Here is a 23,620-nt window from a genome sequence, read left to right as displayed (position 1 = left end):
ACTTCTCTGTCCACACAGATTAAGATCTTGAAGGCAGGGGTGGGGTTCTCAGAATGTCCATGAAAAGTAGCTCAGTGTCTGTCTGAGCTAGAGGCTCTAAAACACGGATTGGCTCTTTTCTCTCCTTTCCCTTCCTTTTCATCTACTTTTAGCCTCTCCCTTTCCTTTCTTGGGGTGCTAGGGATGGAATCCAGGGTTTCAGAGCAAGCCACAGAAGAATCCAGGTACTCACAGCAAGCCATGGAAGAATCCGGGGAAACATTCTATCACTGGCTTGTATTCCAAACACTTTTATTTACAATACTCACAGGAAGCAACCATACAGTTTCTCTCTGAAACTCCAAACACCAACTTAGAAATAGTCATTTTTTCTTACTATATTGAATATTTTAAAGGGAAATATTATCTAACCCAAAATTTTAAAAATGAGATTTAAGTAGGCTAACATTATATATTAGGTGACATTGAAAATGAAAAATTTTTCAGTCAAAATTCATATTTAAAAAATACATTCATGGGGTCGCAAGAGATGACACTGTGGCTAAGAGAGATTACGACTTTCCTATAGGGTCTGAGTTGGGTTCCCAGGGACTCACACTACTGATAACTCCAGCTATCGTGACCTGACACCTTCTTCTGTTTTCCATGGGCACATGCACATATATGTACAGACATACACACATATACATACACATAAATAAAAAATGAATCTTTAATGACTTCAACTTAAATCCAAATATTCGTAGAACCTTTCATCTCATGCATACTGCGTTGGTTCATACACTTTGGTTTTCACCAAGCTCTGAAGGTGTTCTTTTCTTTGCTCAGCTAAAGAAATAGCTATAATTCCAAACTAACAACCCATTAGTTTGAAAAGGAATTTTATAAATACAATCAACAGGATGTTTGCAGTGCTGAATGACACAGTTAACCGACCACTGACTTTTGAGGGACTCTCTGACAACATAAGACAAACACAATGGCCTTTAGTGTTCACTATGATGAAGAGCAGGCAAGAGGCCTTGCTAACAGTAGGACGTATAAACTGTTTGTTACACTCATAGGGTTTGAAGTGTTATCTTAAAATTTAGATAAAATGTCATCACTAGATGACTATGATTATTAAGAGGCAATGTCTTATTGTGTTCAGAATTTGTGACCCTAGAGTCAAACATAGATGTGACAGCAGGGATTGCCTGTGACCCTGGACTCAGCACAACTGAAAGCCTGTATTTCTGATGGTGCCAGCAAATATATCCTTATAAACATTAACTATCCTTCAGTAACAGTCCCAACGCAGAAGATGATCAGTGTGGGTAGTAAGGTAATTCCAGCTATAACCAGACATTTCTTTAAAATCTTTTTCACTCACACTAATAGAATGAGGGAAAGGAGAAACAGAAAGAGTCAAAACACTGTGACATCATCATCATCATCACTGTTTTTATCAGACTCTGAAATAGCTTCCAGCCTTCCTCTCTGTCCCTGCACTGCAGAATCAGGTGATTCTGATTCTGGCTTGATTCTGGCGGCAAACCTAAAGACCGAGGAACGCAATAAGGGACCAATCAAAACATCTACTTTATCCTCGGTAAAGTAGCACCCGGCTAGTTATGAACTTTTATTTCCTAGTGTACGACGCCTGCCCCCCAAAGTTGACTTAAACGAGACAGCGCTAGAAATACCCCGTGACTTCCTGATGGGCTGGAGCTATTTCAAAATGATTATAACATAAATAGAAGCAGAGGCGTTAACCTCACTAAACTTCCTTTTAAGGACAGCCGTGATTGTGAGCATTATAAACAGCAAATACAAGAGGACTTGAAGAAGGCGGAGATTGCTAAACTTCACCTCGTTCTCCCTCTTCTGCTTCCCTTTCTCATATTCTAAAAGAGGTAGTGGTTTAAAAAAAAAAAAAAAAAAAGGCCTGGAAGGCACCTAGTAAGCGTTAACGTGTATTAACAAGCTAATTCAAGTTCAGCTGTCAAAACCACGAAGAAGAAAAACAAACACAGTGAAAACTATCAGTTGTGCTTCCAGGGATTATCAAATGTGTCTTTCAAAGCTAGAAACTCAATCACTTAGTTGTTTGAAAGAGTTAACTGGCAAGGAGGCAGCTATGACTCTCTGTCTATTTATGCCTCTGCCCACAGGCCATTTTCCAGGCTGAAGGCCTGAATACAGTATTGCAAACTCTTACACCATCAGAAAGAAAGTAAAGTATCTCCACCAGAAATAATGTTTCCTACAGGATATAATAGCACCTCCCATATACATCAACTTTTACCGAAGTTTCATTTATAGGAGAACGAAAACACTCACACTTGGCAAATGTATTAAATACTTTCTGTGTTTCTGAATGTTGCATGCTTTTAATTAGCACAGACCCTTTTCTTTTTCTAAAACAACCGCGAGAGCCAATGAAATGTGTAGCTTATCCACCGCAGCGGTAAACAGGAAGGCGAAGACCAACTTACTCGTCCTTTGTGCCAGCACTCCACAATCTCCTCATCGGTGTTCTTGCCTTCCAGGAGGGCCAGCTGCTGGGCCCACGTTTTCAGAAGAGTGTTGAACTGGTCCAGGGCTTGCTCCAGTTGGGCCACCTGGCCGGAGAATTCCTGCTCGGAGAGGGCCATTTCGCTGACCAGGTTCTCCAGGCTGCTCTGCGCTTGGAACAGGCTGTCTTCCCACTGCCTCCAGTCAGCGCGCAGGGCCTGCATCTCAGAGTTCAGAAGCTCACACCCACTGGCAGCTGTGTTCTGTTTCACTGCTGGGGCCAGCAACTCCACTCTGCTTAGGCGGCCCGCACCGATCTCTCTGGAATCTATCAGCTCCTGTAATGGAATATTGCCATGGAAACCAAGGAGGCCCTTAGTCACTTGGGCTGCCAGTTTTCAAATGTGCACAGAATGGGACTCTGTGCTACTATGAAGTTTGAGCGAACGTGCAAAAGGGATGAGAGTTGTTGAGTCTACAATCGCCCACATTATATTAGCAGCAATCGGTATCATGAATGCCTGACTTATTGCAAAATCAGTCAGGGTGTCTCAGTGTCCTCGCAGGCTGGACAGGCATGCTGAACACAGGCAGTATTTAGATATGTGGACATGTAGTGGTGACTTAGATATTCATCTGTCGTGTTCAGCTCCTACAGACTAAAAAGAATCTCAGAAAAACTTTATTTCCCCTTGTGTGGATGGACAAGAAACTATCCTATTTATGGTCTCTTCTTTAGTCCCATCATCTTCCATAGAAGGAGGGGCTTAAATCACATTTCTTCCTGCTGGGAGTCAGGCTGGCTCATGTCAAGAAGAGAACGAGTCCTCCTCAAACTCAGAATTTTCTGTACCTAAGGAGGCATATTTATGACCACTAAAACTAGTAATTCACAGACCAACTTAATTAAAAGTTTAAAGCCAACTCCAGCCTGGGTTTGTTTATTGCTGTCATTTTTCCCCCAGAAAAAGAAGCCTCACTAGAATTTGACAATTCAGATACCACGTTTAATCTTGAGACTCATAGAGAGGAAGGACAAAAAGACAAGATCTCCTGAGTAAATTGGGAGCATGCGGACCTTGGGGGAGTGTTGAAGGGGAGGGGAGAGGCAGGGAGAAGAGCAGAGAAAAATGTAGAGTTCAATAAAAATCAATAAAAATAATTAGAATATTCATTGAGAAATAGGTAAGTCTTGGCATTTTCTCTTGAAAATAAATATTTCTGATGACATTTTTCTGGCTAAAACAGTAATCTGGGGTACATATTTATAACGTGTATCACTTAGTCTAGATTTTTTTCAATGTTAATGCAAAATATGTCTTCACTCTTGGGTTAAGTAGAAGGAAAGGTGACTATCAGAGACAAAAACAAGGAGAGGAGGAGGGAAATAATGAGCAAGACCAGTTACAAGTTAGGAACAGTCAACCGAGGCATTGAGCACCATGCACGTGTTGCAGATGTGTAAAGCAGTAAAAGTATTTGACTAGTGTAGATAACACACCATGCATCTCACTTAGTTAGCCTGAAGTTAATCTGACTTCTCACATGTACAAACAATAGAAGAACATTTTAGTGCAGATCATTTACAATGCCTAGCTGTATGATGGTCGAAAGCACAATCATGTGATGTGTGCTTTTATACATGTGAAAAATGTTTAAACACAGCACTTATGTATGTATGTAGTTGGCCTTTCTTGGCAACAGGATTCTAAAAGTTATCTCCATTTACCAGTAAATAGAGTGGATAGTAGTTAAGCAAAGAAAAATTATAACTTAGAAGGTGTTCTATTTAAAAAGAATGCTTTAGAACATAACATTCAACTTTTGGAGCATCTTCAAATTTGGAATTCAGAGAGTCCCCACGATGATGTGGGATTCCCCTTTGTATGTCCTGAATATGTTTTATTACCATTGGTTAATAAAAAAGCTCTTTTGGCCTATGAATTGGCAGAATATAGCAAGGTAGAAAATCCAAGCGGAGATAGAGGAGAAAAGTAAAGGTGAAGTCAGAGAGACATCAGGTAGCTATCAGAGGAGAAAGACACCAGAAACTTACCTGTAGGCCACAGCCTCATGATGATACACAGATTAATAGAAATGGGTTAATTTAAGATGTAAGAGCTAGCAAGACATACACCTAAGCTATTGGTCAAACAGTGTTATAATTAATATAGTTTCTGTGTGATTATTCAGGTCAGGGCAGCCCAGAAAACAAAAGAACAGTCTCTGTTTACACTCTATTGATATGTGATTCTCCTCTGTATGCTGTGAATACCATTGGTTAATAAAGAAACTGTCTTGGGCCTGAGCAGGGAATAGAAGTAGGTAGGAAAAACTAAAATGAATGCTGGGGGAAAGGAGGAGGAGTGAGGAGAAGCCATGGAGCCACCACAGGAGACAGATGTGCTGAAACTGGGCACCCAGGAAATAAACAAACGACCTTCTTACAATACTCTATTATCGAAAGTCAGTTCTCTCAAATATCCTCATATTCATGATCTCAGTTTCAGTGGGTGTGAAAACAGGTCCATGCTTGCTAACTCTAATTCCACTCACATAGATTATCTTTGTGTTAGTGTATGTCTGCACATGTGTTATGCACATGAGTGTATGAGTGTGCATGACTTATATATGTATATGCAGAGATTAGAATGGGATATTTGGAGTCCTTATTTCTGTCTGCCTTACATTCTTGAGATAGGATAGCTTACTGAAATAGAAGCTCACCATTTTGGTTAGGCTAGCTGACAACCTTTTGTCTCCACTCAGCGGTATTGGAGTTACATGCACACAGCCATGTGCAGATGTTTATATGACTGCTAGGAATGTAAACTGAGTTTTTATGCTTTCAGAGCCAGTGTTCTTATACATAGAGTCATCTCCTCAGCCCCATCTAGATCTTCAATATGAACACTGTAATTTCAGTGCTTTAAATTAGATTTCGCATACATTTTCTTGCCTTGTATTTGAGCTCTCTACACATACATGTATGTTCATTTATATCTTCATCTATGGAGACACTGTGCTTCTGAGTTACATGTTCTGAGTGATTGATTTTGTGGGTTGGGATTGTCACAGCATTGAAGGGCAGGAGGGGTGTTGCCTTTGCCTCTCTGAAGGTTTTTCAAATTAACTTTTCAAAAACTTGATCAATCTTTGTAGTCTTCTCTTCCTTACCTGGTATTCCTTCCTAAACTCATGCAATCTGGTTGGCTCATCACTTTTCCTTGCTGTAGAAATGGCTCCCTGGCTTGCCAAACGGGGGGTGATCTTCAGTCTCTATAGTGATAACCATATGTGTCTCCTCTCTTTTTCCTCTCTCTTTCAAAACTCACCTAAACTTTAGGTCTGCCTGGGTTTTGGGTTTGTGTCTCCTCTTCTATTTGCTGGACATGCTATTGACCCATCCTGTCCTGGGACATCAACTACAGACTATGTGGTATTAATTAATAATATTATCTCTTCAGAGGAGCTTTCTGACCTCAATAAATGATGAAAATTCACTGCTTCCTGGATTTTACTCCCACCTGGTGGAGCAAGTTTCATCTGTCCATCACAGAACATCCATCTTCCCCTGCCACAGGCTTCTCTACAGGTACACATTTTCCTTAGATAAGGTCTCCACTAACTTGGGGTAAAGGCTTAACTTTAACCTACAACTTTTTTACTTTCTTGTTTGTATATTTGATTATTTACTTTTATTCATTTGTTTCATTTATTTTGAGACAAGGTCTAATTATGTAACCTTAAAAGGTCCATAACTTGCTATGGTGACCAGGTTGGCATTGGACTTATGAGAGTCCTCTTACCACTTCTCTTGAGTACTTACCTTATAAGTGTGTGCCACCATGCCTGGCTCACTCTTGACTCCTTCATCTTGGCATTCCATTTCAAGTTAATCCCTCCCTTTCCCAAACCCATGGAACTTTCTCATCGAGTACAATCCATGGCTAGGCATGGTGCTAAGTATTTTATATGATGATCTAACTTAGTCCTCCAAACAGCTCCTTACAGCTGATTCAGAAAATTAGTTTTTCATTGTTTGTATTTCCAATGAGCCTTGAGAACACTGACAAAAGTGCTTTTTTCCAAAAACATGTAGAAAATCAGGAGATGAAAAAATGCGGCAGAAGGCCCCTTTTCTTTGGAGCCTAAACTTTAAAAAGCTTCTGAAGCTCTGGTTACACTTGTTTGGTCAGCCCAGCAGTGCTGTGGGACAATGATCTTGTCCTTTGTAATGATTTGTCACTTGTATTATTTTAATAAAGTGTTGATTGGCCAGTAGCCAGGCAGGAAGTAGAGGCAAGGCAACCAATCAGGAAGTATAGGTAGGGCAACAAGAACAGGAGAATTCCGGGAAGAGGAAAGACTCAATTTGCCGTAGTCACCCAGACACAGAGGAAGCAAGATGAGAATACCTCACTGATAAAGGTACCAAGCCACATGGCTAACACAGATAAGAATTATGGGTTAAAATCTAAGATATAAGAGTTAAGAAGAAGCCTGAGCTAAGAGGCCAACCAATTTATAATTAATGTAGACCTCTGTGTGTTTCTTTGAGACTTAACGGCTACGGGACCTAGAAGACAGAAACCTCTGTCAACACAGTAGGGTGGTATGTATTTCTTAGTCTCTTGCACTACAACAATAAGTACATTTGCATATGGAAACACATACAGACAAGGTCTAATTTTGCTCATAAGTGGAACTAAATTCCTTCCAATTATTTTCTTAAACTTGGTTTATATTTAAGATTACTGATATATGGAAAATAAAGCACCAACCAAACTCAGGACAAAAACATTTTTAAAAATTAGAATTATATCCACTAAACCCTTATCACTAATCTGCCACCTGTACTGAAGAACTCATGGATCAATGCAGAATAATATCAGGCCATTTGCTCACCTTGATTTTCAATAGCTTTTTCTGAGTAACTGAAGAATCTCCAGATGTGTCTGACCACCGATGGAGCTCTTCCTTTGCTGAGTGGAGCCAATCCGTGAACTCCTGGACTGCATCTAAGTACATGAGGTGGTCTTTCACAATCTCCTCCACCATCCTCATCTTCTCCTAGTCAACAAAGGAAAAACAAATGAACAGTCATAGTTACTGTACACATGAAATTGGGAGAAATGCCAGATTCGATAGAGGTCTCAACATCTCTCAGAAGACCTCAAATTTACTCTTGGATTCTCCGTGGACTTGATATCTTAAAAAGAAACCATTGTCCAAGAGGCAGAGACAGGGAGATCTCTATGAGTATGAGGCCACCCTGCTCTACAGATTGAGGTCCAGGGCCAGCCATGAATACATAGTGAGATTCCGAAAGAAAGAGAGAGAGAGAGAGAGAGAGAGAGAGAGAGAGAGAGAGAGAGAGAGAGAGAGAGAGAGAGAAAGGAAAGAAAGAGGAAGGGAAAGGAAGGAAAGGAAGAAAGAAAGATAAGAAAGAAAGAAAGAAAGAAAGAAAGAAAGAAAGGAGGGAGGGAGGGAGGGAGGGAGGGAGGGAGGGAGGGAAGGAAGGAAGGAAGGAAGAAGAGAAACAGGGAGGGAGGGATGGCGAGAGAAAAAGGAATGAAGGAAGAAAGAAAGAGGGAGATAAAGGAATGAAGGAATGAAGGAAAGAAGGAAGGAAGAAAGAAGGAAAGAAAGAAAGAGAGGAAGAAAGAGAAAAATTGTAAATCTAACACTTTGAGAAAGCAACCATATCCCCAAAAGGTCTATAGCTCAGCATAAAGATCTGTGATTAATACACATTGGCTAATAGTCCTCACAAGCTAATTCATGACAATTATTATAGTAACTACTGTTATTTTTATTATTCCTTGAAACAGCATTTTCCATGGCATTAAATCCTATTGACAGCACGGGGCCTGCACAAGCCTAGGGAGAAGCTAGTAAAACACCCAAGGCACATATTCAGAGAGGGAAGGCTCAGAATTTAAACTTACATCTTTCTGACTCAAAGATTAAAAATAAGAATAAACAAACACTTATATTGATAATAACAGTATCGATGATTCAGAGTTCTTAAAAGATAAGCCAAAGTAAGGAAAGACAAACACAAATACCCATGGCTTGATTTCTATAACATTCACAAGTAGGTAAAATTAAATCATAGAAGAAATTATATTTATACATATATACATATATATATATAATTCTTTCAATTATTCCTATATACATATAGACATATACACACACACACACATATATATATGTACAAATATACACACACACACATACATATGTATGCCTAGAGTTTAAAGAATAGGAAAATACAGGTTTAGTTAAGGGTTAAAAACACTCAGTGCTTTTCACACAGTTGGAATCTGAGAAGTAAAAATACTTGTATTTAAAATTAACAATGCCAAATGCAGGGGAAACACAAATTAACAGTTGACACTCCGTCTTGCAAGGAGAAAGAATGAGTCTGCCAACAATGCAGATAAGGACAAAAACAAAATGTTATGAGCATTCCCGGGGCTGCAGCAAGAGCAGTGCACGGGAGTCCTCGTGTGCACAGATCTCTTATGTGTATTTGTGGGTTACTCTTGAGGCAGCATATACAGCAATGGCCTTCATTAGAGCACCTTCACTCGTATGCATTATGTGTTACATACATGTGTATTACAGGTTTCTTCCATTCCTCTTCCCCATAGCCCTAGCAAATGCCTCCTCCCCAAGTCTAATTGGCCCCCATTCCCTTCCCAGGCAGACACCCCTTCTGTTTTCCTGTTTGTGCTCTATTTTCCATCTTTATGGAAAATGATCTTTATGGGATTCCTGCCCAACAAACGTACACATGGTTGCAGACCAGACAAATCCAGCAACTCAATTCACATTTCATATTCTGTGCTCTGAAGCTTTTGCATGGGTCTAAAGCGCTCACCTTGGCCACGGTTGTTATGTCCTGAAACTGTGTTCTCAGTTCTTCCTGACCGGCTTCCTTGAAGGACTCATCCTGAGTCCTGTTGTACAACTCCCTGGACCTTGCTGCTAGCTGTTGCAGCGCGCCCACATGATCCTCTGCCTCGGAGACGGTGGACTGAAAGTGGTCCAGCAGGGCAAACTTCTCCTTCAGCCCCGGCTGCAGCTGTAAGGGATGCTCTACTTTCTGATCCACCGATTCCATCCACTGCTCCAACTGGCTTTTCTTCTCTAGATAGTCATTCCATTGGTCGATCACAGACTCCAGGGTGCTAGAATGAGTGACATACACTATAAAACCGAGGCTCAACCTTGATATCTCTACCAAAACACAACTACAGAGCCAATGGATCTATTTAAAGTGCTTTGCTGAATATTGCCATGATAAAATATTGCTTCTGTGTGCAGGGAGAAACAACTTTTTTGATCTTCCACAACCAGAGTACAGTGGCTCCAAACACAATTAGCAAGATGCTGGAATTTGAAGTAAGCTGTTGCAGACACACACACACACACACAGAAAGAGAGAGAGAGAGAGACAGAGAGACAGAAAGATCTTCCAAATGCTGTTTCAAGTGAATGGGTAATTCATATATTACATTGTAGTTATGAAAGCTGAGTACTATATTATTAATTATATTCTGCTTAGTATATACCAATTCTTAAATAATCTTGTGTTTAGTCCATATTGCCAAAATCAGATGGCAATTACTTGTTCACTGACATTAAAATTTAAAGTATTTTTTCCTGGGTATATACTTAAGACCATACGCACATAATGGCCAATTCTATTGTGTTACATACGTGAATAAATGAAGATAACGTATTTATGAGAAATACCGTCATAAATTTAACAGGCAACTCACCATATTTTCTAATAGAAAAATAAAATGCTCCCCAGGATGACGTCAAGAAAAGGTTCCTGTTATTGAGCTTTATAATACTCTCTCCCCTCCCTTCCCATTTCCTCCCTCCCTCTCTTTTTCTTTCTCTCCTTCTCTCCCTCCAACTTTTCTTATTCCCTCCTTACTTTCATCTTCTAGTCAATCTCCCACACCACCACTCAAACTCAAGACCTGAGGCTTGCTAGGAAGTGATCCACTGACCAACAGAGAGACTGCTCTAAGTTCATGCTCAGTGAATGCCCGGGCCTCCCTTGCATAGCATCTCACTGTTGCAAAGTCAGGACCACAGTCAATGAGTTTCCATCACTTGCTCAGTCTGTGGCTTCTGTCTCGGGGTGTGCCTCAACATACAGACTGAATCCTACTCATCTGGAGAGTTTCTCAAAGCCTAAGTCAATGTCATACTCCAGAAGCCGCCAGATCCTCTATCTTCTGTCACAGCTGGGTGTCTTTTGAAAATTGTTGGTAATACAGTCCGGGTCGGTTTTCTGGACTGTATACGTCTCCCTAGCCTCTGATGTCCTAGGAGGCAAAATGGCTTTTACTTTGTCTCACTGTTTGCTGCAACCCCTTCCACAAGGAAATCACACAGTGTGTAGCTGTCCAATCTAATTTCTTACTGAAACAAGAGGCAGAGCCCTGAACCTGTTTCTTGGATTCAGCATTTTATTATAACATCTGGAAAAAATTCTCCCACATCTCTCTCGAGTACCACAAGGCTGAAAGCTGGCCCAATACCAACCGCTGGGGAGGTATTTATGTTTTTGCAGCCTACTATAGAGTAGGAGAGCCCCCCACCCCCCCGCCCCGGCAGCCTCCTATAGGATGGGAGCGTCCCCATGGGACCTGACTCTTTTCTTTGCTGATCAGTAGGCGTTCTGACAAAGATGCAATGCCCTGTTTGCCTAGAAAGCTACTTCCTCTTAATATGAAAACCAAAATTTAAAGCAAAGAAACCCACGCTAAGTTAGGTGCCCTGGGTGGTGCCTGTTTTGTGGGAGACAGCGGCAGGGCTTCTTCTGGCCTGCAGCGATCCTCCATCTCCTGTTCAGATGTTTGCTGCAGTCACTTTGGGAACCCACTTCTGGAGTGGATGAAGGGCAGAGAGGTTTCAGAACATGGGTTATGGGATGTGGTTTAGTCTAACTCTCAGTGGAAGTTACTTGCCTAACAAGAAAGCTGGATAGGTACATATAATTTGAGAAAAGACCCAGAGAAAGTAAAGGCTTTTCATTCTTAACAAACAACCATAAAATTTTCTCTACTTCTCTATCAGCGACCAATATGGGGCAGACCTGCACTCTGGCTTCTCCTTCCCATTCTTCTTTCTTTTCTTCTTTCCTGCCAACTTCAATTTTTGAATGACACGAAAAGTTGGGCATATTAACGGGGCCATATTGTAATTAATATGTGGATACCTATGCTTAAATCAAGCTAAACACATTTCTCTTGAACACGCTCCATGTTCATTCTATGGTGAGATATTTTACTACTCTTTTTCCTTGGTTTTTGAAATGTGTATTGTATAATTGTGACCTTTCCTCGTCCTGCTATATAAGGACAAACACTGCAGATTCTCTTGCTCTTACGTAACTTTATTTGTACCCACGGAACATGCTCTCCTATCCTACCTCCCCGACATGCTTCCTGGACTCTGGTAACCACCATTCTACTGTGAACCTCATTTGATTACCTTTTTAGGTTCCATGTATTAGCTGGGTCAGGCCATACTGTCACAGCTCTACAGAATTCTTAATGGCTTAAGGACTGGCTGCATAAGAACGTTTCCCACTTTGTAGAATTTCAGGTCTCCACATCGTAGCCATTAATGCCTAAATATCTGTATCACTGTGACAATCGGAAACACCCCACACATTTCTGAGATCACCAGCTAGGTGCGATGACTCCGGGGTGAGGAACAGATGTACGCGTTAAGCTCGGTTGTCAACACAATTGGTTGGCAACATTCCCTACACATGCCTTTAAATAGCTAGGAGCTATTAAAGAATCCCATGTTCTTGGCTTTAAACAGGTATTTTCCCAAGCTTGGGTGATGTGTAAGATTCCATGTGAGACGCTGGGGTGGGGATGTGGACGCTGAGGGGTTGTGTGTGTGGAGGGGTGAGGAACAAAAATATTTTGAAAAGAAAACAGAAGCGAGACACGCTAGCATACCAGCCCTAGTCTTCTCCATGGGGAATATAACACAGGCAGGCAGGCAGGCAGGCAGGCATGTTTGTACCTAGGAAAGTCAACATGCTGGGCAACTCTACCACAGGCTGTCTCAGTGCTGTGACATGGCTTTATGAAATGTCTGTGTTTTATTTGAGCAAATAAGTATTAAGAGAAGATTTTATACCTTTGCGCATGGATGGCAGAACTCATGACATCAGCCCATGTCGTTTTAAGTGTCTCCAACTGAGCCTGAATGGCCTGCTGACCCTCCTTGTTGCTGCTTCTTATAGCCTGGTCCCCTTTGCCGATGGCCATGTTCAGCTTCACTTCTCCCTCCCCTCTCATGAGGAGAATGTCCTGCGGAGGGAGATGTTGTTACTGGACACATGAAAACCTGCCGCACTAAACGAAGACTCTTCCGTAGAGCGAAGGAGTTACAGCCTAGAGAGATAGCTCAGTTTAGAAGCACAAAGATCTGAGTTCAATTCCCCAGAAACCACATAACAAACTGGGAGTGGTGGCATGTGCATGTAATCTTAGCTCTGGGGAGACAGAGACAGGCAGATCCAGGGATCTCGAGCCAGCTAGCCTAGCCTGGTATGGGAGCTCTGGGCTGACGAGAAACTCTAAAAACCATGGCTGGTGACTGAGGAAAGATAGGGCTGCAAGCATGCAAGTACACACTGATGCATGCGCTTTCTGCTGGCCTGGCAAGATAATTAAAGTAGGAACATCTCACTGTAAAATGGAAGCAACAAATTTATATAAACTCTAGCCTAGAATAACATAAGCTAGGTATCAGGGCATGTAAGGTCCAAAAATTAATGTAAATTCTTGGAAAACTTTGGGTCACCAGCCAATAATCACAATGTTGTTGATTGGTTTCAAGTGGGAGAAATTTAATTTAGGCAATGAAGATGCATGGTAACCTTTCCTCCCTTCCAGACCTGGCTAATTCCCGCTGCTCAAGGTCATGATGACTGGAAGGGGGGGCTTATGTTTGCAAATTAACCTGTCACTCAACTCACAGGCGGGACCTACGCTCTGCTGTAACAGTTCACACACTGGTTGCTGGCCTCTGGGGACACGGGTATTACCTACTATTTCCATATCCCCAGCAATTCTCATAGTACTTGTAACAGAGTAGGTATGTAGTAAGCTTTGATGGTTAACTACTGGATGAAACAAACAAACAAATAAAATTGAAGCTGTTAACAACAACAACAACAACAACAACAAAAAGTTCCCTTTCCCAAAAGGAAAATAAACACCCCCCCAACTCCCACATTTTCATTTGACACTTCCCAGACAACAGGGACTAATCCCAGACTCTGTACGTCCAATAAGAGCAACGGGCGCAGGTGTGGGCTCCACATACCTGAATCTGTGACAGCCGCCCCTCCAAAGTCTCCTTGCCCCCGACAGTGCTCTCCGCGCAAGCCAACCTGTCTTGCACATCCTTTACCCGGGACCACATGCTCTGCATGGCTTCTTCCAGAGCTTCGTGCTCCTGCAGGGCCAGCTGACAGCTGCGCAGCCGCTCCTTGGTCACTCTGAGAAGGTTCTGGTAGCTGGTAAGGAGCTGAGCACACCGGCGGCCTCCCTTCCCTGCGCCGTGGCTTTCTTTGCTGAGGAGCTGCCCTCTCTGGGAGAGCTTGTCAAGGGACTCTCTAGACAAACAGAATTTCTTTTTTTAGTTCCAGGATTCTGGATCCAGGGGAGGGAAAAATGACTGTTGACATTGGATCAGGATCCAGACAAGAGCTCATGACAGATATGGCTTTAAGACGCTGGGGTCTGGCTACTTGCCTTCTTAGTGTGGTGAACACCTGTCAGGGAATGGGATTCCATTTCTGCCATGTCTCCATCTACAAGTTCCGGTGACAGAGGCCTACGTCTCTCTACGAATTCAGTCCAGGAAGTGGGCTCATACTCCCTCTAGCATTTTTCCACTCCTGTTTGCTATCCTAACTATGAAAGGTCCCCATGTTCTGTTGTGGATGTAATAGCTTGGGTGTGAAATGTCCCCCACTGGCTACTGGATCTAGACACTTGATTCCCAGCAGTTGCTGGTGATGTTTGGGAAGTTTGTGGAAATTTCAGGAGGTGGATCCTGGAGAATGGGTCACTGAGATAGCCTTGCTTCAGTTCCCATTCATTCTGTGCTTCCTGATGGCTGATGCAGGGTGAACAGATGGCTGGTCCCCTACTGCCATGCCATTCCCATCACAATGACTATATCCCCTCAAACCTTAAGCCAGAATCAAGCCTTCCTGCTTTGAGTCGCTTCTGTCGAGTATTTTGTCTCGGTAACAAGAGAGGTAATAAATAAAGTTGGCGCCCCTCCATGCAAATTCTACTTGCCTGTTACTTTCTGAGCTGCCTCTTCATGCCACAACACAGGTATCCCTCCCCTAGGCAGTATCCATAACAACCAGAGACAGGCAGGTGATGTGTGCAGGACTCCCATGCCTCTACTCCATGTCTTACCCTCAACCTAAAATCCCTGACTCTACCTACCCACAGGCCATTACTGTCTCGAAATCAAGTGACTGAATCCATCTCCATCTCCAGGACCTGATACAATGCTAGGCATTGTGGGACAATGTGGGGTGGGGAAAGCTGCTTTCAATTGCCATGGTAGGAGTCAATGGGCTTCCGTGGTGTACCTTGAGCACCATGGTCCTCACAGCTTGGAGCTATGTTAATTGGATCCAGAGAAAAGAATTCAAACCCTTGCATGACTTGGTTGTAATGTTCTAGGTTCGTAGTGCAACTTGGCCAGCTGTGCTTTATTTTGCTGCTGTTGTTTTTTTTTTTCCTTTTTAAATTACAAAGTAATAGTTCATGGCCATGTAAATGTATGGTGTATACAGCAATGCGGTGGCTTATGGGCACAACGTGGGGTGATTGAATCAAGCTGGGTTAATGGAGCCATCACCTCACATACTCCACATATTTTCCATGGTGGGAACATTTGAAATTATTTTCTTAGGGATTTTTAAAAATAGAACTTTCTATTTTTAGTTACATTTACACGAGTCCAATCTACTACAGCCGAAACAGAGCAAAGCAACAAAGCCCCATAATCCTTGGAAGTGGGATTTTGTACTCTTGGCTCTCATTTCTTCATTCCCATTTAGTTCAAAGCCTCTATAAACACCAGTCAAGGGAGCCTGAACTTCTCAAAAGCACGTTTATTGGGGAAAGCCTTGCGGATCGGCAGGAACAAGATGTCTTTATCAGAACTGTTGTGCAGTTGTGAAGGTAGCTCAGTTGGCAAAAGTGTCCATCAAGCATGCACGAGGACCTGAGCTTTGATCTCCAGAACCCATGTAAAACTCTGGACATGCTGACACATGCCTGCAATCTCCATGCCAAGGATGCCGAGACAGATGGGTTCCTAGAGTTCTCTGGCCAGTTGCCTTAGATAGCCATTGCTGATGTCTGTCCTCTACATGTATAAGTGCAGACATGCATAAACTACACACACACACACCATACTAGGAAAAGAACATAATGTGTACTATCTATAACTGACTGTCTCTGAGTGACTCCTGTTTGAACAGCATCTTTTGAGTCACTCTGAGATATGGTTATCCAACACGACTCCCCCTCTGTAAGGGAATCAATTTGGAATCAATCTGCTTAGTGAGCAGGAAGGTGTGTTGCCTGATAGAGCGTACCTATCATGAGTTATGTAATAACTAATATAAAACATTTCACTGCTACTACAAAATGGTTTGCTCAAAGGATGGCAGACATTCCTGAACCTCAGGTCTTTATGCTTTTCTGTGGGGTGTGTCCCTCTAATATTTGAAGGACTGGGCACTTTATGGCATACCCAGATGATTGGAAGAAGCAAGCAGCACACACAGGAAGCAGCAGGGTGGATTGGCTCAGTGTGGTGGTACACACTCATAACCCCAGTATTTGGTAGACTGTGGAAGAGAGATGGTTAGTCAGAGGCCAGCCTGGTCTACATAGTGAAACTCCAAAAAGACCCCAAAAAGGAGGTGACATAGCTGAGAATGTGACCGAGGAGAACTTTGCTGCTGCTGGACATGGCAGTTGGTAAGGAAAGACCCCAAGTCAAACACACTAGAGGTCTTAGCATCTGGTTCTAGAATACCAGAGAGTGACACTTCAATAATTATGTGTCTCTCGACATTGCAAATATTAGAAAAATAGTAAAGGCCAGGCACGGTGGTGTGCACACTTAAAATTCTGGGGCCGGGAGGTAGAGACAGGCAGATAGACAGTATCTGTATGACTCACTAGACGCCAGCCCGGTGTGCTTGAAGAGTCGCTGATGAGCGAGAGACCTCCCAAAACAATGTCTAAGGAACAAGGACTAAGGTTATCTTCTGGCTTCCACATGCACACATACCCATACACACTTGGGCACGGATAAAGGGCAATTGGTGATGAGAGACACAGAAGACAATGAATTTGGTGTTGGGCCACTGCCTTCTGTGCAGTTTCAGAATAATGATATCAGGAGAGATAGCGATAAAGGTCAAAGCAGCTGTGAAGAAACGGAGTCGAGAACAGAGGTCATTTACGATGTCTGCATGTAAGGCAGGTGTGGGCTTGTTCAGATTATATTGTAACAGTGTAAGATTCAAGATTTGGAAAGCAAAATAAGCCTTATTTTCAGTAAATTAGTAAAAGTGATGTTATCATTTTCTTAATTCTGTCAACATTGTCTAATTTTTTTCCAGATAATGGGAATGTGAGGTGGTAAGAAATGAAATCCGTGAAAGGTGCCCAGAGATAGAACCAAAGCATTCCAGGGGCATGTCCCATGGAGACTTTATCCTTTGGTTCCACATCTGCAGATTCGACCAGCAATATACAGAATACATATTTCAAAGAATTGTGTCTGTATTGAGTGCACACAGATGTCTCTCTTTCTCACTACTCGTTGGACAAAGGCACAACAGCCACTTCTACACCATCTACTTTGCAGTCTATTGTAAGCAATGGAGAGCCTATCCCAGCCGTGGGAGGACATAAGCAGGTTAGATGAAGCAACACCCCAGTTTATGTAATCCCGAGCTCATGGATCTTGATCTCCACTGGGGTGCTGGACACAGCTCCACAGATACTACAGCATGATTTTAGTCATGATACACGCTCTGCTGTACCATGTTTACCTGGTTGTTCTTTAAGACAATAAATAGGACTCAGTGAAAATAAAGAAGGAGCATGGTCCGAATTAGGTCATTTTTCCTCAGGCTATAATTTCATTGATTTGTTTGATTAAGCAGAGTAGACCCTGCCATTTTCTGCTTTATATAGATTAGCATTGCCCTTCTAAAGGGTCACTGAGGAGCCCTTGCTCTAGATCAAGCTGCACTTCCTGGTAGGAAGCCTTTTACCTTAGGTTAGAGAGGCAGAGAGGGAAAGTGCTAGGGGCGGAGCAAGAATATAAGGAGCAAAACACTGCCAATGGCGGTGATGTCAAAGATAAGGGGACTCTGTCCAGGAGAGGAGCCAGGGCAGAAATGAAAAGATATTGCAAAGGAGCTGAATGAACGGAGGGCGAGACCTAGTGGCCACAGCTCTCATGACACTGTCAGTATTGTAAGGATGAGGGCTGGAAGCTACCGCGTGTAAAGAAATGAATGGGAGTTGGGGTTCCCAGCTGTGTTTCTCTCAGTGTGGCTTTGTAGTTTTCTTACATGTGCTTCTTCTGGACGTAATCAACATAAGCTAATGCCAGGAAGGAAAGCTCAGGACTCTCAACAAAATCTCTAAAAGCTAAGCTTAAGTTAGAGAGAAAAGGGAGCAAACAGAGTGGAAACAAGGATATACACTATTTACTTATCTCTCCCCATGCTTTCTGTAGAATACCACACAGCCGTAAAGAATGCAGCCTGGTAGCTGAGATATTAAGGGACAGAAGAAATCGCCCCCAACAAACCAGTACAAAATCAACCAGCAATCAAGTCTGCAACTAACTGGCTGACCTAAAAGACTTCGGCAAATTAATAACCCACTCCATTTCTGCACCGTACCTGGCGGCCAAGAGTTCTCCCAGGAACATCTCAGCTCGATGGACTTCGTTCTTCTTCTCGGACATATGCTGTTTACTCTCCCCTAGGTTTTCTGTGCTTAACTTTTCCTCCATCTCATGGATCCACAAGGTCAGTTTTCTGTGCTGATCCTCAAAGCTAAAGAAAAGAAAACCGTCTTAGAGAAATCTTCATATGTCTACTACTGTCTCTGAAGCTATGTTGTAGTCTCTTCTTGTGGCAATGAAGGCCTCATGGATTTTCGGTTTACAGAGAAAATTCAGCAAGCAGCTTCCTTAAATGATCAGACTGTCACAAAGAAGACAGTGTGTGTGTGTGTGTGTGTGTGTGTGTGTGTGTGTGTGTGTGTGTACTGATTGGACTCTGGATCCTTGAAATCCAATAGCTGTTTGCTCCCAAGATTATCCCAGCAGACATGAACACAGGCAGGGAAAACTGTTTCTAATACCCCGAGTTACCCAAATTGACCGAAATGGTACACAGCCAGGTCATTTGTAATTCAGGGGATACAAGTCCTTGGCTTTTGTTCCTGCACAGGAAACAAAGCTAAATGAAACTTTCAGAAGCCGTCATCGGTTATTTTATTAAGCTGTGATAAAGGCAGGCCAATATTCATTATAATTGAAACTCAGAGTTCAAGTACGATTGTGTCTTCACCCGAATTGTTCCCATTAAGCCTTTGCAAACCGCTTTCTGTGTGTAGTGAGAGCCACAGCTATTTTCACAACCTACCTCCCCAGCTCTGAAGCACAGTCCTGGAGAGCCTGCTTGTCTTTAAGGCACTGCTTCAGAAAAGCTTGGAACTCTTCATTGGCTTTTGTGATTTGCTCCTGGATGCTGCTAACAGTTTGCTTGGGCAGGTGTGCGTACAGAATTTGTCCTTCCTCCGTGACGGCATCCAGCTTGCTCTGCCCATCACTGACTGAATCCAGGACACCCTGGAAGTTGAGGTGATAGAGATATCTGCTATTATAAATGAGGTTCACCATTCCAATGCTGAGCTGAGGGAATGAAGTAAACGTGAAGCAAAGCTGAGTCTACTGGGAAAGGGTCTAAGGAGACTCGATGGAGAAGGGCGCATGCTGTGGATAAAATAAAGGCCTAATTGAGGCAGTGCGAGGCAGGACGGCAATGGGAACTGAGGAGAAACCGAGAGCAGTAAACTGGAAAAGAGGAGGTTCTCATGAGGGTCCCATTCTCAGTGTTCTCTTGTTCTTAATGCCCCAGTGCCTTAGCTCCGCTCCCATCTCCTCACTGGCTGGCATAGTAGTCCGCCGACCAGATGGCCACGCTGCCTCTTCCTTCTCTTCTCTCGTCTACTTTACACAAAGTCTAGTCCTCAGAATGGTCCTTCCTTTCTTTACATGCACCTCCTCCTCTGAAGATCTATGCCTGGGTTTCCACAGAGCAAGGGAAGCCCAGAACTTAATGCTGTTCATGTCTCCAAAACTCCAGAACGTTCCTTCGATTGTCATCTGGATATTTCTGTGTGGAATTCTACAACATGGAGGACAATTCTCCTCTGAATTTACCATGCCTCTGAGAAAACCAGACCTGTACATGAAACAATCACCTGGCTTCCGACAGAGTGGGCTATTGTTAGTATTCTATCACCCAATGGGTCAGACCATTCTCATGTTCCTAACAGAGATTCTTGTGGATAGCTGTCTCATGGAGTGCAGGCTGGCATTAACCTTACAGCCTCTCGTGTCAGCACCGAGTGCCAGGATTACAGGCTTGCACCACCACACCAACCCTCATTAATCTTTCAAAATAAGCATTGGAGCTGGGAGTGTGGCCACACATCTTTAATCTCAGCACTCTAGAGGAGAGGCAAGTGGTTCTCTGTGAGTTCAAGACCAGCCTGGTCTATACAGTAAGTTCCAGGACAGTTAGGGTTGTTATATAGAGAAAAACCATCTCAAAAAACAAAAACAATCAGCCAAAAATTCCTCAAAACCAAAAACATAAAATGAAGAAAATCAAACAAATAAAACTCAAAAAACATTGGTTTTGCAATACTTAGACTTGTGCTCTGTTCAGAAAAATGTTTGTGAAACTCTGGACAAAATCTCACTTGAAGATATTCTTCTGAAGGTTCATCTTGAATTCTGCTTTGCAATAGCCATCTTCCCAAATGCATATATTTTTCTTCAGTCAATAAAACCTAAATAACCTGTAATAGCCATTACTCTGGTTCAAATACATTTCTACATATAGGCCCCAAATTTAAACTAAACAAAACAAAACACAAGTATGTTTTTTTCCTTAAAAAAATAAGACAACAAACAACTTCCCAAAGCTCCTCAACAGTTTTAGAAAATATTAATGATTTTACTGCTATAAAAGTTAAACTATCTGGGTGGTGGTGGTGCACACCTTTAATCCCAGCACTCTGGAGGCAGAGAAAGGCGAATCTCTTTGAGCTTGAGGTCAGCTGGTCCACAGATTGAGTACCAGGTCAGTTAGGGCTACAAAGAGAAACCCTATCTCAAAGAACTAAAAATAAATAAATAACGTTTCATTTTGAATGACTTAAAGAATGGCCAGTGGGTTGAAAACAAGATATAGACAATTCCAAGCTTGCTTTTGTTTAGCTGTGACTTTTTTTGTTTCCTAACACCTTCTGATTCAGCAGCCCAACTCCATAAGTGGAAGAAGAAAAGATAGACCAAAATAAGAAGGCTCAGGCAAGGAGATGGGAGGAAGCAGCCCGAGTCTGGCCCAAGGCAGTGAGTGTGTCTAAGAAGGAAGGACATTAGCATCATGACATCCACATTAGCACCACGAAATCTACATTAGCATCATGGAATCCACATCAGTATCATGGTATCTACATCAGCATCACAGAATCTACATTAGCATCACAGAATCCACATTAGCATCACAGCATCCACATCAACATCATGGTATCCACATCAGCATCACAGCATCCACATCAGCATCATGGCATCCACACCAGCATCACAGCATCCATATCAGCATCATGACATCCACATCAGCATCACAGCATCCACATCAGCATCATGACATCCACATCAGCATCACAGCATCCACATCAGCATCATGGTATCCATATCAGCACCACAACATCGACATCAGCATCACAGCATCCACATCAACATCACAGCATCCACATCAATATCATGACATCCACACCTACATCACAGCATTCACATCAGCATCACAGCATCCACATTAGCACCAAGGCATCAATATCAGCATCACAACATTGACATTAGCATCACAGCATCCACATCAGTATCACGGTATCCACATCAGCATCATGATATCCATATCAGCATCACAGCATCCATATCAGCATCATGGCATCCACATCAGCACCATGGTATCCATATCAACATCACAGCATCCACATCAGCATTATGGCATTTACATCAACACCATGGTATCCATATCAGCACCACAGTATCCATATCAACATCATAGCATACATACCTGAAGATCCTGGAGCCTGGCTTCTAGAACTTGGCTATCACCAGTTAGATCAGAAGAGTTTCTGGCTGCTGTTTTTGCTCCTGAAAACCATTCTTGGAATTCCTGCATAGAATCTTTTGAAAATGAACAAAAGGAGAGATAAATCCAAAATGCTGTGGGTGCTCCTAGGTCTGTCACAATAAATTATTGCTGTTTGCAGCCCATTTTATCTTGCTTTTAAAAATACTTCAAAAATAAAACAATAAGATAGAAAATATAATGTGATTTACAGCCATGAGTATTTATGGCAGGGTGGAGAAGTTACCTCAAAGAGACTGAAAAGTAATAAAATACTTGGAATGCTTGACTTCCTTTTATTTTGGGAAGGAATTTGTAAGAATGCCAGGAGAAACATGCTCAGGAGTGCTAAAGACATGTGTGTGCACATGTATGTGTTTGCATGTGCATGTGTGTCCACATGTTATGTGTTTGCATGTGCTTTTGTGTGCATGTGTGTGGAGGCCAGAGTCTACATCGGTTGTCTTCCTCTGTTTCCATCCCTCTTTATTCGCTGAGATAGGGTCTTTCACTGACCTGGGGTTCAGGATTCGATCAGACTTGTTGGCTAGCGCACTGAAGGTGTTTAGCCTTCTCTGCCTTTCCAGCACTAGGAATACACATATATGCCACCAGAGACAGCTTTTTGTGTACGTGCAGGGAATCCAGACCCAGCTCCCCATGCTTCAACAGCAAGCTACTTGCCCATAAACCCTCTCCCAATCCCTTAAAGAAAGATTTCCTTTATGGTCACTTCCTTGTTTTACGATTTTGACTGAGAAAGTCACTATGTCCCCACATCAGAGTGGAACAAAGATTCTCCGAATAGAGACAGGGAGAGGGAATGTTCTGGACCGTATGGCTTCTATTGTTACAGCCTCTCCCAATATCCATGTTTACAGCAATGACTCATCCTAGCGTGAAAAAGTCTCCTTAGCTATTTGGGTAGCAGCTGCTGACCTCTTGAACAGAGGTAGTTCTTCATGTACATAAGCTCTTATATGAAGATCTAGGTTAAGATCAGAATAATCAAGATGGGTAGACTCCTGTTCTCTCAAAGAGATTGGGAAAACATTCTTTGAGAGGCTAGAGCTCCTGGAACAGAACGGTTACTCAATCTCAGAGCATGAACGAATTTAAAACACTAATCAGACTTGAAGGTTTGCTCAAACTTTTACTGGCAGTTTCTGAATAGTCTTTGGGCCAAACAACCTCTCATAAGCAGTGATTCAGACTAAAGCCCTTCAACTCACCACTGAAGTGTTTTTCCAGAGACTCCTGCATGCTGGCCTGAGTTTGGGAGCATAGCTGGCTTGTGGCTTCATGTTTCTTTATTAGCCCAGTCATTGCCCTGCCCAGGCTCTCCAACTCCACTGAGTGGTACTTCCGGCATAGACTGTTGAGATTTTCTTGGGTGGAGCTGATGTTCTTTTGTTGACTTTGAAGTTCTTTTTGTATGTCCTATGTGGTACAAGCACACTGTGAATATACTCTGCAGGACGCTTATTCCATTCAAGAAAAATAATATCATTATTTCACTCTGGTGTTTTTTAAAATCTGAAATTAACAATGTAGAAA

The 23,620-nt window shown here is 42.5% G+C and overlaps 1 protein-coding gene across 23 annotated transcripts in view; it reads right to left on the bottom strand.

Moving 5' to 3' along the window:
• Positions 1-23,620, bottom strand: part of Syne1 (spectrin repeat containing nuclear envelope protein 1) — a 471,855-nt gene that overhangs the window by 240,865 nt on the left and 207,370 nt on the right. For all 23 annotated transcript variants that reach the window (XM_057763198.1, XM_057763205.1, XM_057763207.1 and 20 more), the window contains 9 exons: positions 23,296-23,503; positions 22,007-22,119; positions 19,280-19,485; positions 18,530-18,685; positions 13,885-14,176; positions 12,691-12,863; positions 9,389-9,698; positions 7,405-7,569; positions 2,478-2,834 (listed from right to left, as the gene is read on the bottom strand). In XM_057763198.1, the coding sequence (XP_057619181.1) occupies positions 2,478-2,834; positions 7,405-7,569; positions 9,389-9,698; positions 12,691-12,863; positions 13,885-14,176; positions 18,530-18,685; positions 19,280-19,485; positions 22,007-22,119; positions 23,296-23,503 (1,980 nt within the window). The remainder of the gene's footprint in view (positions 1-2,477; positions 2,835-7,404; positions 7,570-9,388; positions 9,699-12,690; positions 12,864-13,884; positions 14,177-18,529; positions 18,686-19,279; positions 19,486-22,006; positions 22,120-23,295; positions 23,504-23,620) is intronic.

The sequence above is a fragment of the Chionomys nivalis genome, chromosome 2, assembly GCF_950005125.1.
Source record: "Chionomys nivalis chromosome 2, mChiNiv1.1, whole genome shotgun sequence".
NCBI classification, from domain to species: Eukaryota; Metazoa; Chordata; class Mammalia; order Rodentia; family Cricetidae; genus Chionomys; species Chionomys nivalis.
This window is presented reverse-complemented; position numbering and strand designations above follow the sequence as displayed.